Raw genomic sequence first — 13,374 nt, 5'->3', positions numbered from 1 at the left:
CTGGGCTTTGCCGTCTACATTTATAAAATACTATAACCTGGAGGTCCCCGCCTTACAAGCTAAGCTTTTGGCGGTCTAGAATTCAGTGCGATCTGCCCCGCTGTGTCGGCCCAGATGCTGAGTTTGGCCTGCGTATCGCTCACTGACTGATACAGCAGCTCCACGAGTGTTGACACATGTATGGCCACCCAGTTTAGGCTGAAAGTGTTTTCACCCTGGCTACGTGGTATAATATCTATATGATTAGCTCCTCTGGATGCTATTTTATAAGGAATGACGCTTCTAGCCCCTCTTCCTTCACTCTCTGTGAGTCTATGGTGATTATGCACTACATGCGCCCCGGGCCTCTGCCCTTGGGACTTTGGTGTTGGATCCCTGTATGCTTGGCATGTTACACTGTGTTCCCCATAGCGTAAGATATTACGCAGTACGAGAGATACTCTCGTAAGAGAACGTACTCGGTTACTAACGTAACCTCTGTTCACTCTAGAGAGGGAACGAGTACTGCGTATCTTGCCGTGCTTACAATACGCTCTGGTTCGCTTCGGCGATGAAAACCAGTTTGTATCAGCTATCGACCTGCTTATATAGGGCGAGACCACGCCCTTTCTGGCGGGACGTGACGAAATGGGCGCGAAGTGCCCCCATTGGTCAAGACGTCACGCAGAGCCGCTCTCAATAGGCTGCTGCTTTTGCCGCAGGGCAGCCAATAGGCGCGCGAGCCGCCTCGCCTATGTCTGCATGCTGCCGCAAAGCGTTTTACATTGATTAAAAATTAAGGATAATTTTTGGCTTCAATATCTCGAGGAAAAGAGGTTTTCCCCATAGCGTAAGATATTACGCAGTACTCATTCCCTCTCTAGAGAGAACAGAGGTTACGTTAGTAACCGAGTACGTTTTCTGAGGGTGAGATGCGGGACTAACAGTGGGCAGAGGAAATGAGGGCTGGAAGACGGGAGGAGGTGGGAGAGGTAGGTTGGTTGGGAGTTCAGGGTTCTGGAAGTCACTTCCGGACTCAGCGTGAAGGGAGTCGTTTCCGGACTTGGGGGTGAGGGCTAGGGACAGAGGCGTGGTGGCTGCCATCTTGACTGAGGGCTCAGGAGGCGTGGTGGCGTCCATCTTGACTGAGGGCTCAGGAGGCGTGGTGGCGTCCATCTTGACTGAGGGCTCAGGAGGCGTGGCGGCGGCCATCTTGGGATGAGGCTCTGGAACGGCGGCAGCCATTTTGGCTGAGGGTTCTGAAACGGTGGCTGCCGTTTTGGGACCAGGCTCTGGAATGGCGAGATGAGCGGCAATGTCATCATCAGCCTCACCCACGGTGAAGGCTGAACCGCAGCGCATGATCCAGGAATTGTGCGAATGTACCCGGGATCGCTGCCGCTGGAGCTTGCTGGTGCAGATGATCATTCAGTCTGTACCAGAAAACAGCCTTTAAGACGCCATCTGCCCAGTCAACATGGTGTGAAATCTTGAGGAACCTCTCGACATATTTCTCGAGCAGTTAGCCATCCTGGAAACAGGTTACGAGCCGATCACCGGGATTCAGCAGGGTGAGAATGCCCATGTTCTCCTTTATCCAGTCAGTCAATCATTTCTGACTTTTTGGGTAAGGCCGGTTCTTCTGTTACGCTTTGGCTGCGTGAGGCTGATTCAGGAAGCCGAATCAGGATTAAAAAGTATTCATTCGCGTACCAAACTTAGCAACTGTGTTGACGAGAACCAACAAGGGATAAATGAAACTGGGGAGACTATATACACAGACAAATGAGGAGACTAAGTGACAACAGGTGCACACGGTGAGTGATGATGTCTGTGATGAGGATGATGACAGGTAACAGGTGAAACCGATTAACAAGGAAACACATGGTGCACAAACACAGAAGGCAAAACAAAGTCCAAGACAGGTGTCACCCTGACAGCAATATGGTACGTTTTTAAGTTTTGCATAAAAATGTGTGCATAGTCTTTTAAAAACAACTTTTAAAAACAAATCATTTGACTTCAACATATGATTTCAAATCCTCTTAAGCCAAAAAATAGCTTTGTGAGAAACACATTAAAATGTAAACTAACAATTTAAAGTGGTAACAAAAAACACTATAATTTATAATTAATAAAGATATATCTTAAATATATGTATGTACGTGCATAACGATTTAGTAACTTTGTCTTTTACGTAAATTATGGGCCTCAGGAATCAGATTAACGTCTTGCTACACTCTCAACCAGGATAGCTAATATTCAGCAGACCAAAACAATAAGGATAGCTCCTGTAGAAATACTCATTTGTACATATTAATACATAATTTCTTGTGTTATCCCATGTGAATTAAGGGATGGTAAAATCAACAGTACATTAACTTTTTTGTTTTGTTTTGTTTTCCCAGTTGAGCAATTAATAATATATTATTCAATCATCAGTGTATTAGAAGCTTGGCACCACTGAGCCCTTGAGGCTAAAGGGGGATTGTGATTAAATAAATATACTATGGTCTGGTTTCACAGACAGGGCATAGATTAGGCCCAGAATTAGGCCTAAAACATTTAAGTAGTTTTTATAAATGTTCCTAAGAAAAAAAAACATTACGGATGTGCATCTTGAGATCAATAAAAAGGCACTGACATATTTTAAGATATCTGAGTGCAAGTTGTTATCAGTCAAAACAGCTCAAACATGCATTTTAGTCTGAGACTAGGCTGAAGACTTCTGTGTGAAACCGGAGGTATATGATGCTTTGGACTATATGAGACACCACAGACAAGACACCACAAGTGAATAGTGTAAACATTATATATATATATATATATATATATATATCACCATACTTTATTTCAGTTTATTACAGTAAATTAAGACAGTTGTTTTGTATTGTCTTGTATGTTTTTTTTTTAATGGTTGTTTAAATATGTTAATTAGACATTATCTAATTATACACTAATTTGCAGATATTTCCAGAAAAGAAATCTGAACAATAGATAAAGCCAGGTTGAAAATTCTTTTATAACTAGAGTTAAAGGTTTTTACAGAGGGGATTTAGTATATCACTCCATAAATGTTTGTAAAGAGTTATTTTCATAATGTTTTTAGGAATAATATGCTATATCTAAATGTTATATGAACAAACCCCACTATAAAAACCTTACGCAAACAGATTTCCACTAGTCTAAAAAGTAGATGTGTTATAGAAACAAAATCTCAAAAATGTACCAGTGGATTTGGGGGGGTTTGGGTGTTTGGGGTGGGGGGGTGTAGTAGTGTCTTGTTTTTGGTCCTTTTTTATTTTTTTTATTTTTTTCAAAATCCAGTACTAGATTATAAGAGTTAGATGAGACAGCAGGTAGAAGTGTGACAATTTCCATGTATCTAATATTTAACAGTTAGGAGTTTATGAGAGAAGGGATGCTCTCTGAGGAAGACAGTAGGGATGCTCTCTGAGGAAGACAGTAGAGTCTGATATCAAGGGTTTCCATGTAACATATAGCAGTAAACAGTCACCTTTGTTTGTCTGAAAAGTGTCGACATTCATGCTACATGCCCTTAATTTGTTCTCTGGAGTAACCAGACAGACCTTAAAGATTGTACGCATGGGAAACCAAACCTGAGAGAATCATCACTTAGGAATCCAATAGATAAGTGACAACACCAATTAATCTAGGTACTGACACGCACACTGGAAAACCCATGAGATATGATGAAAGTTCTGTATCACTCTTAAAGATGAAATCAACTTTAAGATATTTTGATATTTTAATTATCACATATATAATTGTAGAAAATAATATAATTTCATAAGCATCTTTATTAAGAAACTTAAACATGTAAAAAAACATTTCAATTGGTTCAGTGTCTATTGATAAAACAATAACCTCAGGAATGGTTAACCGAACGGCTATCATTTGACTAAAATAATGAAACAAAATCAAAGAAATGGTGACCAGTCTATATCCAGTCCAAATATCTGAGACCACAAGTGAAAATATTTCTCCTTTCATGTCTGTAATTTCTAGCATTCCAATTTGAGTAAAAGGTTGAATTGAAAAAAAACCCCCACAAATTTCACAATTCTTAGTATTCGGCATGTTATTGTTTTGCTTTAAAGGCAGCAGAACTTGAGCTGACACGAGGCCTGTAGAAGACTTCATGAGCTATGAGTGACATCCAATCCCTAAAGCCACCCTGACCCTGTCATCATCTAAAAGAAAAAAAAAGCTGCCTGACTGGACTGATTCCCAACGACACTACATAACAGTGAACACTACAGTATATAAGTGATACACAATAATGTATTTGTCATCATTTAGGGCAAAGAGTCAATATACCAGGTGCAAATCCCCTTAATGTCTGATGTCTTGCCGTTTACTGATAATGAATTTATTGACATAATCATGCCATAAACATTCAACCTTAATACTTTTTTTTATTTTATCATTTATTTATTTTTGACACGTCTTTTTTAAAGGTCTCCCTGTTTTTAGAAAATATTGTAAATACATTTATTTATTTATTTTAAATCAGAAATTGGCATTTTAACAATGTTTAATATTATTTTTAACAAATATTTGATTCAGATTATATTATAAATATTATTATTATGCAATATTAATCATTTTTGTCCTACAATCTCTGCAGATTTTGCAAAATGCTACAGAAGAACTGGACGACAATCACTGAGTTTATCATCGTGGGCTTCCCTGGACTCCATCCAGACTACTATGGCCTGGTCGCTGCTATTTTCTTCATCGTCTACACGACCACAGTGGCCGGGAACACTGTTTTCCTGGTGCTGTTTTTCACTTCGCAGAGCCTCAGGAAGCCTATGTACATTATCCTTGCAAGCCTGGCAATATCTGATACGTGTTTCTCCACTGTTGCCTTACCTAAGATCATATCCAGGTACTTGTTTGATGCGGGAGCATCCCCTTTCCATGCTTGCTTCTTCCAAATGGAACTAATCCACTATTTTGGAACATTAAACTCACTGATAATGATGATCATGGCCCTTGATCGCTATGTGGCTATCTGTTATTCTCTGAGATACCAGGCTATTATGACTAATCGCATCACGTACATCATAAACGTAACGGCTTGGGTAACTGCTTTGATCGCTCCCACAATAGCCACCCTACACACTCAACAGCTTCCTTACTGTGGGCCTAAACTGATCATTCAGTGCTATTGTGACCACATCTCTATTACTAACCTGGCCTGTGCTGAAAACAGCAAGCAGCTTTTGGTGGCCCTGTGCGTGGCCCTACTCGTGCTTCTCCTTCCTCTAGCCTTCATCATTTACTCTTACGGTCACATCATAACATCTGTCATGAAGCTGTCGAGCTCTCAGAGTCGCTGGAAAAGTTTTGCCACCTGCAGCACGCAGCTGTGCATCACCGCCCTGTTTTACATGCCTCGTTGTGCAGTGTATATAACCAGTTTCCTCCAAATCCAAATCAGCAAAGATTTCAGGATAGTTCTCATACTGCTCTACAGCCTCGTTCCACCACTGATAAACCCCTTCATTTACTGTTTACGTACACAGGAGATCAGAACCATTGTGAGCAGGTGGTTTAGCAGACAAAGGGCCATGAGAGAAACTTCCATAATTAATGTGATCACGCTGTAAAATATTGTTACGTTCTGTGGAGTTTTAATGGAAAAAACAAACAATGATTTGTCAGAACCAACGGAATAAATTCTTGTGATTTGTAATTGTTTTTTATGTTCATCTTAATTGTTTTATTGTGATGTATTCCAGTGAAATCTGGTGGTGACGATGCAAGAAAAAACAACTCAAAATATCTGCTCTGTTATGAATGACAGCATTAATAAAACCAGCTCCCTTTGGATGTATAACAGACCTGTTAACAGAAAGTAAGTTATTGATAAAATTATCCGGGGGTTTTTTACACAAAATATTTGGGCCTAAATTTTAGGTTTATGAATTGCATATAAAATTTCACCCATTTTGATTACACCATTTTAACAAAGCAAATAATAAACTTAATGTGTCATGCATAAAAGAAAAGGGTAAGATTTCTATACTTTAAAAAAAACTATTTGCATCTATTTTCAAAAGAAATTTTCAATTAATTAAAATGTTTGAGATTTAAACAAATTGGCTTTATTGAGGAAAAATATCTGTATAAAAACCTGGTTATTGTTTATTAAAACAGCCAGTTTATTAGTAGTTACAGAATTTATATTTATATGCATTTCATTAAGTTTATTAGTTTATGTTAAATCTGTGTAATCCAAATGACTGGATATGTAATATGATTTTCAAATCTATAAATCTTACATTTAGGCTTAAATACTTTTTTGAGTGCAGAAGTGCCATAATATGTTGTACCCATGGATCTAAGCATTTATTATGGAAACATGTCACAATGAAAAGAGCTGTTGAAAAGCCTAACTTGTGACAGTTTAAATGAATGACAGTTAAACTGATTAACTAATAAACTTTGTGTTCTTGTTGTCATGATTGTCCTGTAACTTTTAAATGTAAAATGATGAAGCTGGTGAAGCTTATTCACTATTCCATCATAATCAGAACATAATCAAACTGCAGTAATTGTATAAAGAAAGCATAATTCTATGTCACTAACCTCTGAATCAGGGCAGTTGTGGCCTAAATGTTAGAGAATTGGACTTGTTACCCGAAGGTTCTGGGTTCAATTCTCAGTACAGGATTGTGTGTGTGTGCGTGCGTGCGTGCGTGCGTGCGTGCGTGTGTGTGTGTGTGTGTATGCAGAGGACAAATTCCGAGTATGGGTTACCTACTCTTCACGTCACTTAACTATTCACTATTTGATATGCACTAAGCAGTACATGTAACATTTACTGTGTTTTATGCCAGGGGATTCAGGTAACAAAAACAGATTGATCTGCATTAATTTACTTTCCCCTTTTTTTTTTGCACCACCTGCTGGTGACCTTTGAAGATGTAGATGAAAAGAGTATTAAATAAGAAGATATATTAGGGGATATTTTTTACTTATTCATTTATGTTTGATTCCCACTTTTTCCCCATCTATGTTAATGTGTGTGAGGCAAACATAAGCACTCAGGCAACCTCAACCAATAAACCCCAAAGGTCAGCCCAGTTTCACGACACCAAATAATTCTAAATATGATCTTTCATGACGTGTTGGACCCTACAGGCTTTGACACTGATTATACGCCTACAAAACAATGAAACCACAAGCATCTGCACTGAGCACGAAACTGACACACTGAGCCAGGAATATTCTTAGCAGATGTCACATAACTTAACAGAGGAATAATCAAGGTAATCATGTGATCAGCTGAAATACAAACCACAATACATTTAGATTTTTACAAAGCCGAATAATTTAACAACACGTTTTTAATCAGTAACAACAGGTCATTTAAGAAAAATGTTATATCATTTATTAACATTATTAATATAACTTAATGAAATTATATGTATGAATTACGTTTGATCATTTAGGCCTATATGAATTTTCAGGGAGTTAGGCATTTCATAATTATTTTTTTATTTTTTCCGTTTATATATATTTATATACTGCATTTTTTATGTTGCTGAGTACAATGTAAATTATGCAAATATTTTAACATTTTGGGGCAAATCCAATCAGACAAATGTTTTTTAGGGTTTTTTTGTTGTTGTTTTTTGGAAGTGTGAGTAGTCGATAATGTCAGTGTGAAAAAGTTAAAGTTCACTGTATGTTTTAGTATGTTACAGGAAAATAAAACCGCAGCTTCTGTTGTAACCGAGTTTTTCATCGTGGGCTTCCCTGGACTTCTACCCAAATACTACAGCCTGATGGCAGCATTTTTGCTCTGCATCTACATCGCTGTAATCACTGGAAACTCTCTCATTCTGATCCTGTTTGTGACTGAACGCAGCCTCTTTAAGCCTATGTATATTATCATGCTGAGTTTGTCCTTGTCTGATATTGGTTTTTGCACAGTTGCTCTGCCAAAAGTCATTTCTCGCTACTGGTTTAATGACGGTTATATTACCTTCTACGTTTGTCTGTTTCAAAGGCAGCTGATTCACTATTTTGGGACCCTAAACTCTCTTATTATGATGATCATGGCTCTAGATCGGTACTTGGCGATCTGTTACCCACTAAGATACCCTGTTTTAATGACTAACCGCACTATGAGACTTTTAATAGGGCTTTCCTGGGTTACTGCAATGATTGCCCCAACCATCAGCTCAATGCAAACAGTAAAACTGCCATTCTGTGGGCCAAATATGATCGCTCATTGCTTCTGTGATGGCACATCTATGAACCAGCTCGCCTGTGCTGATTTCACCCTCACAAATTTAATTGCCTACATTCTAGCAGTGTTTGTGCTTCTCGGGCCATTCTCTTTTATCATCTTTTCATATGTATGTATCCTGGTGTCTGTGCTTCGAATAGCAAATGCACAGGGTCGTATGAAAGCCTTTTCTACCTGTGCCACACAGCTGACTATCATTATTATCTATTATGTGCCACGTTTTGTTGTTTACTCCAGTTCTAACATCCCTAACATTCAGATAAACAGCAGTGAGAGGATCGCCCTGGTCATGTTCTACAGTCTGCTTCCACCACTTGTGAACCCCTTCATCTACTGCATCAGGATCAAAGAAGTCAGACAGTTCTTTCTCAAATGGTGTGTCCAGAGAAACAGGATGATTCTAAAAGTCCATAGGTTAACTATATCTAAATGAGATCATCTACCTATCCCTGTTCTGACATATTAAATTACATGCTTCTGACATATCGCATTACATGCTGTTTATATGCATTTTACAATATTTGTTAATCTAGTTATATACACAGTCAAACCTAAATTTATTCAGACACCTTCAACATTTCTCACATTACCACAGTTCATTCGCTATAGTTTAGAAAACGGTAATAAAATATGACAAGAACTCAGTTATTTAACTGGTTTTGACCATCCTTCTGTAAGACTGTCTCACAAATGAATTAGGTTCAATAGCTGTCAGCTGTTAAATTTAAGTACACAATTAGATAATACCAATTTAGGTCAACCAATTACCAAGCAATGGCTAATTTTGTTCAGTCTGTGGTGTAAAAAGGTTGCATTAGCAATTAAAGAAAAAACACTTAAGCAAAACATGGTCAGTTCAAAGTGTCTGAATAATTTTTGGTCCCAGATTTTTATACATTTTACTGATAGTCCACTGTATGAATGGGTATAATATGTCACAGTTTACTTTATTTTGCTATCCTCGCTTACACAAATGAACTATAGTGTCCTGCATCCACTAGTAAAAAATAAAAATAAAAAATAAATCATATCTGGTGCATGATTAATTTTTGGGTGAATATATATATATATATATATATACACACAAACACACACATACACATTTTAGCCTATATATTTATCTAACCATTTATCCAGTTCTTAATTATAAAAAAATACATGGAATATTTGTAGTTTAATTTGTTACATTGCAGGCACATTTATAATTGTAAACTGAAATATATTTTAATGATAAATAAATCACAAATTTACCAAACATACATGCAGCATGACTGCAGTATTTGTTGTTTCATTAGTTTACTATTAATAATGTTCTATTATTTTATTTATGCATCGAAGATCATGGTTACAAATAGGTTCCCTTTCAAGGGAACTCGAGCTGCGTTTGAGACGCGGTGGGAACGCCCAGCGTGATTGCGTCGTGAAGCACGTGCATAATCAGTCCAATGGTAGAACGAGACGTCATAGGCGGTGACGTCATGACCAGGAAACTATAAAGCACCCCAGAAAACAGACCGCATCAGCTTCTGTGCCTTCAGCAAGCGCTCTCTGTATACTGTCCCTGTCTGATTTATTGTTGTCTGTCTTGCACAATATATAATGGCGAAACAAGAGTACAAGCGTTGTGTTGTTCCCTGCCCTCGTTTCATCACGGGTGGGGACACACATCAGCTTTGTGTTGCTTGTTTGGGAGTGGAGCATGCCCAGTCAGTTCTCAAGGGAGCTGACTGTGAGCATTGCGAGAAGCTGTCTGTGAAGTCGCTCCGTTCCCGCCGGGCGTTCTTTGAGGAGGACGGTTCGGTGCGCGTTCCCCGAGGCGCGGGTCCCGCTGCTGCCGAGGCACAGCGTCGACGCTCGTCTTGGGGGTCGCAAATGGATCTAACCGCGTGGTTTGAGACGGGCTCCGCCCTTTCTCTGCCCTTACCTGTTGGATCTAGTGCTTTATCTCAGGGAGAAGCACGCGCTGCGGTTTCTTCTCCCCGAGATGAGGCACCAATGCTGCGGCTATCCAGTTCTGAGGAATTGGATGTCGTTAGTATTGATGCAAGTGAACATGAATACACGCCATATCATAACACACTTGTAGATGAGGAGCTAATGGAGGTTTTAACTTGTGCTGTTTTTAAATTAAATATTGAGTGGCCAGAAACAGAAGATCAGGATGTTAGCAAAAATAAAAAGAGTTTATTAGATGAGAGATTTTTGCCATCCAGAGTTCAGCCTCCACGCCGGGGACTCCCGTTTTCTCCCGATCTCCACACTGAGGTGTCGAGGTCGTGGAATAAACCGGTGTCTTTTCGTGTCTTTAATCCCCAAACACATAATTACAGCAATGTTATGAGGATGAAGGATGCGGGTTATATGACAATGCCTCAGGCTGAAGAGACGCTTGCTGCGAGCTATCTCTCTCCTGAGTCAGCGTCATCTCTTAAAGCCCCGGCGTTACCCACCAAGCCACTAAAATCAACTTCAGCGCTGGTGGGTAAAGCGTATTCGGCGGCGGGTCAGGCTGCGGCATGCTTGCATACCATGTCTATTTTGCAAGCATACCAAGCTGACCTGCTTAGGAGAGACGGCTAAATCTGTGGGCCGATCTATGTCAGCTTTGATGGCTACGGAACGTCATCTGTGGCTTAATTTAGCTGATTCAAAAGATAGAGATAGGTCTGTCCTTCTGGATGCTCCACTGTCACCTTCCGGTTTATTTGGTGATTGTATAAATACGGTTATTGATAGATTTCAGGATGCAAAAAAGCAATCTGCAGCATTTCAGAAGTTTCTTCCTCGCCGATCTAATATCCCTGAGACTGCTGGGCGAAAAATGGAGCAGTCTCGGCCGACTACGAGCTCCTCGCAGCACAGAGTGGGGGGGGGGTGGCGTTCGCATTCGAAGCCTATTAGAGACAGGGCAGATCTGAGGACTGTCATTGTCTCTAAGAAAGCTTCGGCTAAGAAGAAGTCCTGACGCCAAGGCTGTCAGGCTTCTGAGGGTGGTCCCCTCCGGGGAGAAACGTTTTCGAGGAATCGCTTCTCCTCGGCGCCCTCTGAGGGGCGACTCTCTGAGGGGAGTCACAGCGCTGTCAGTTCGGTTGTTCCCTGCCGGTTATCCATTTCAGGGCACCGAAGTGTCGGCGTCCCCAAACGATCCTCCGAGGAGGGTCGTAGAACAGTCAAGTCGGTTGTTCCCTGCCGGTTATCCGTTTCAGGGCACCGAAGTGGCTGTTCGATTAAATCCAGAGGCCAGTCTCGAGAGACTGGTACCCTTAGTAGATTTTCTGGCAGCGTGGAAACTTCTGCCAAATGTATCTCATTGGGTCCTGCAGATTATAGAATCGGGTTACAGAATTCAGTTCGGTTTTCGTCCGCCCAGATTTATAGGGGTCCTTCCCACTGTGGTGGACCCCGAGCAGGCTCTGGTTATGGAACAGGAAGTACTGACACTTCTGCAAAAAGGAGCTATAGAGAGGGTTCCTCCTCCCAGCAGAGAGTCAGGGTTTTACAGCCGCTACTTTATTGTTCCGAAGAAGGATGGGGGGCTGCGTCCTATTCTAGACCTGCGTCTCTTAAACCGCAGGGTTCAGATACTCAAATTCAAGATGCTTACACTCAAACAGATAGTGTCATAAATTCAGTCCGAGGACTGGTTTGTGACGATAGACTTGAAGGACGCTTATTTTCATATTTCCATCCATCCTCATCACAGGAAGTTCCTGAGGTTCGCTTTCGGGGGCGAAGCGTACCAATATCGGGTTTTTCCGTTCGGCCTAGGGTTATCACCCCGCACTTTCACGAAATGCATGAATGCGGCTCTGGCTCCTCTCAGACTCCAGGGCATCCGTTTGTTAAATTACATCGACGATTGGCTGATTTTAGCTCACTCAGAGCAGGTGGCAGTTCGGCATCGAGATGCCGTTCTGTCCCATTTGAAACGGCTAGGGCTGAGGCTCAACGCCAAGAAGAGTGTTCTCCTCCCTTCTCAGAGGACGACTTTTCTGGATGTGGTGTGGGATTCGACAACGATGCGGGCACAGTTGTCTCCAGCTCGTATTTCATTGATTCTCTCAGCCGTGAAAGGGGTGAAACTAGGCCGGTCACTCACTGTGAAACAGTTTCAAAGACTGTTGGGTCTCATGGCAGCTGCGTCCAACGTTATCACTTTTGGCCTTCTGTACATGAGACCCCTGCAGTGGTGGCTCAGGACCAAGGGGTTTTCCCCGAGGGGAAATCCGTTTCGCTTGATCAAGGTTACGCGGTGTTGCCTTCGTGCCTTAGTCATGTGGAGCACACCTTGGTTCCTCGCCCAGGGCCCAGTGTTGGGGGCTTCTTGTCGACGCGTTTCGCTTTCGACGGATGCTTCCCTCACAGGGTGGGGGGCGATCATGAGTGGTCGCTCGGCGAGAGGTCTTTGGCAGGACCATCATGTTTCCTGGCACATAAATCATCTGGAAATGATGGCGGTGTTTCGAGCTCTCAAGCACTTCCTGTCAGACCTGAGAGGCCGCCATGTGCTTGTCCGCATGGACAACACATCGGTGGTCTCGTATATCAACCATCAGGGGGATCTGAGGTCACGTCACCTCTGCAAACTGGCTCATCAGATCCTCCTATGGGCCCAAGGGAAATTGCTGTCTCTCAGGGCAGTCTATATTCCAGGGCATCTGAATCGGGGAGCAGATATCCTGTCAAGGCAGGGGCCGAGGCCCGGGGAGTGGAGACTTCACCCCGAGGTGGTGGAGCTCCTGTGGGAGAAATTTGGTCGTGCTCAAGTAGACCTTTTCGCATCATCAGATTCAACTCATTGTCGAATGTGGTTTTCTCTCACGCACCCAGCTCCTCTCGGACTGGATGCGATGGGTCAGGTGTGGCCGAGGCTGCACCTGTACGCATTTCCCCCGATATCTCTGATTCCGGGAGTTCTGGAGAGGGTTCGCCGGGAAGGGGCCAGTCTATTGTTAGTAGCCCCGTACTGGCCGGCCCGAGTCTGGTTCTCGGACCTAGTGTCTCTTCTAGACGGCTCTCCATGGGAGATTCTGATCAGGAGGCACAATTTATCACCTTCGCCCGGAGTTATGGAGACTGTGGGCTTGGCCCCTGAGGGGGCCGAG

The 13,374-nt window shown here is 41.8% G+C and overlaps 2 protein-coding genes across 2 annotated transcripts; both read left to right on the top strand.

Annotated features, from left to right (window-relative positions):
• The first annotated feature begins 4,634 nt into the window (after positions 1–4,634).
• or30bv1 (odorant receptor, family 30, subfamily BV, member 1) lies at positions 4,635–5,618 on the top strand. Its single transcript, XM_056271285.1, has one exon. The coding sequence runs from the start codon at positions 4,641–4,643 to the stop codon at positions 5,616–5,618; it is 978 nt and encodes a 325-aa protein (XP_056127260.1). The 5' UTR covers positions 4,635–4,640.
• Positions 5,619–7,712: 2,094 nt separating this feature from the next.
• LOC130105292 (olfactory receptor 1-like) lies at positions 7,713–8,716 on the top strand. The gene has a single exon (XM_056271283.1). It carries the CDS (start codon positions 7,713–7,715, stop codon positions 8,700–8,702), a length of 990 nt encoding a protein of 329 aa, XP_056127258.1. The 3' UTR covers positions 8,703–8,716.
• Positions 8,717–13,374: the final 4,658 nt, after the last annotated feature.

The sequence above is a fragment of the Rhinichthys klamathensis genome, unplaced genomic scaffold (assembly GCF_029890125.1).
Source record: "Rhinichthys klamathensis goyatoka isolate OS25496 unplaced genomic scaffold, OSU_Roscu_1.1 h1tg000314l_1, whole genome shotgun sequence".
In the NCBI taxonomy this organism is placed as follows: domain Eukaryota; kingdom Metazoa; phylum Chordata; class Actinopteri; order Cypriniformes; family Leuciscidae; genus Rhinichthys; species Rhinichthys klamathensis.
The sequence above is the reverse complement of the archived record's forward strand: the minus strand, read 5'-3'. Positions and strand labels throughout refer to the sequence as shown.

Coding starts and splice junctions, on each gene's coding strand:
- or30bv1 (XM_056271285.1), top strand. CDS start 4,641: ATGCTACAGAAGAACTGGACGACAATCACTGAGTTTATCATCGTGGGC.
- LOC130105292 (XM_056271283.1), top strand. CDS start 7,713: ATGTTACAGGAAAATAAAACCGCAGCTTCTGTTGTAACCGAGTTTTTC.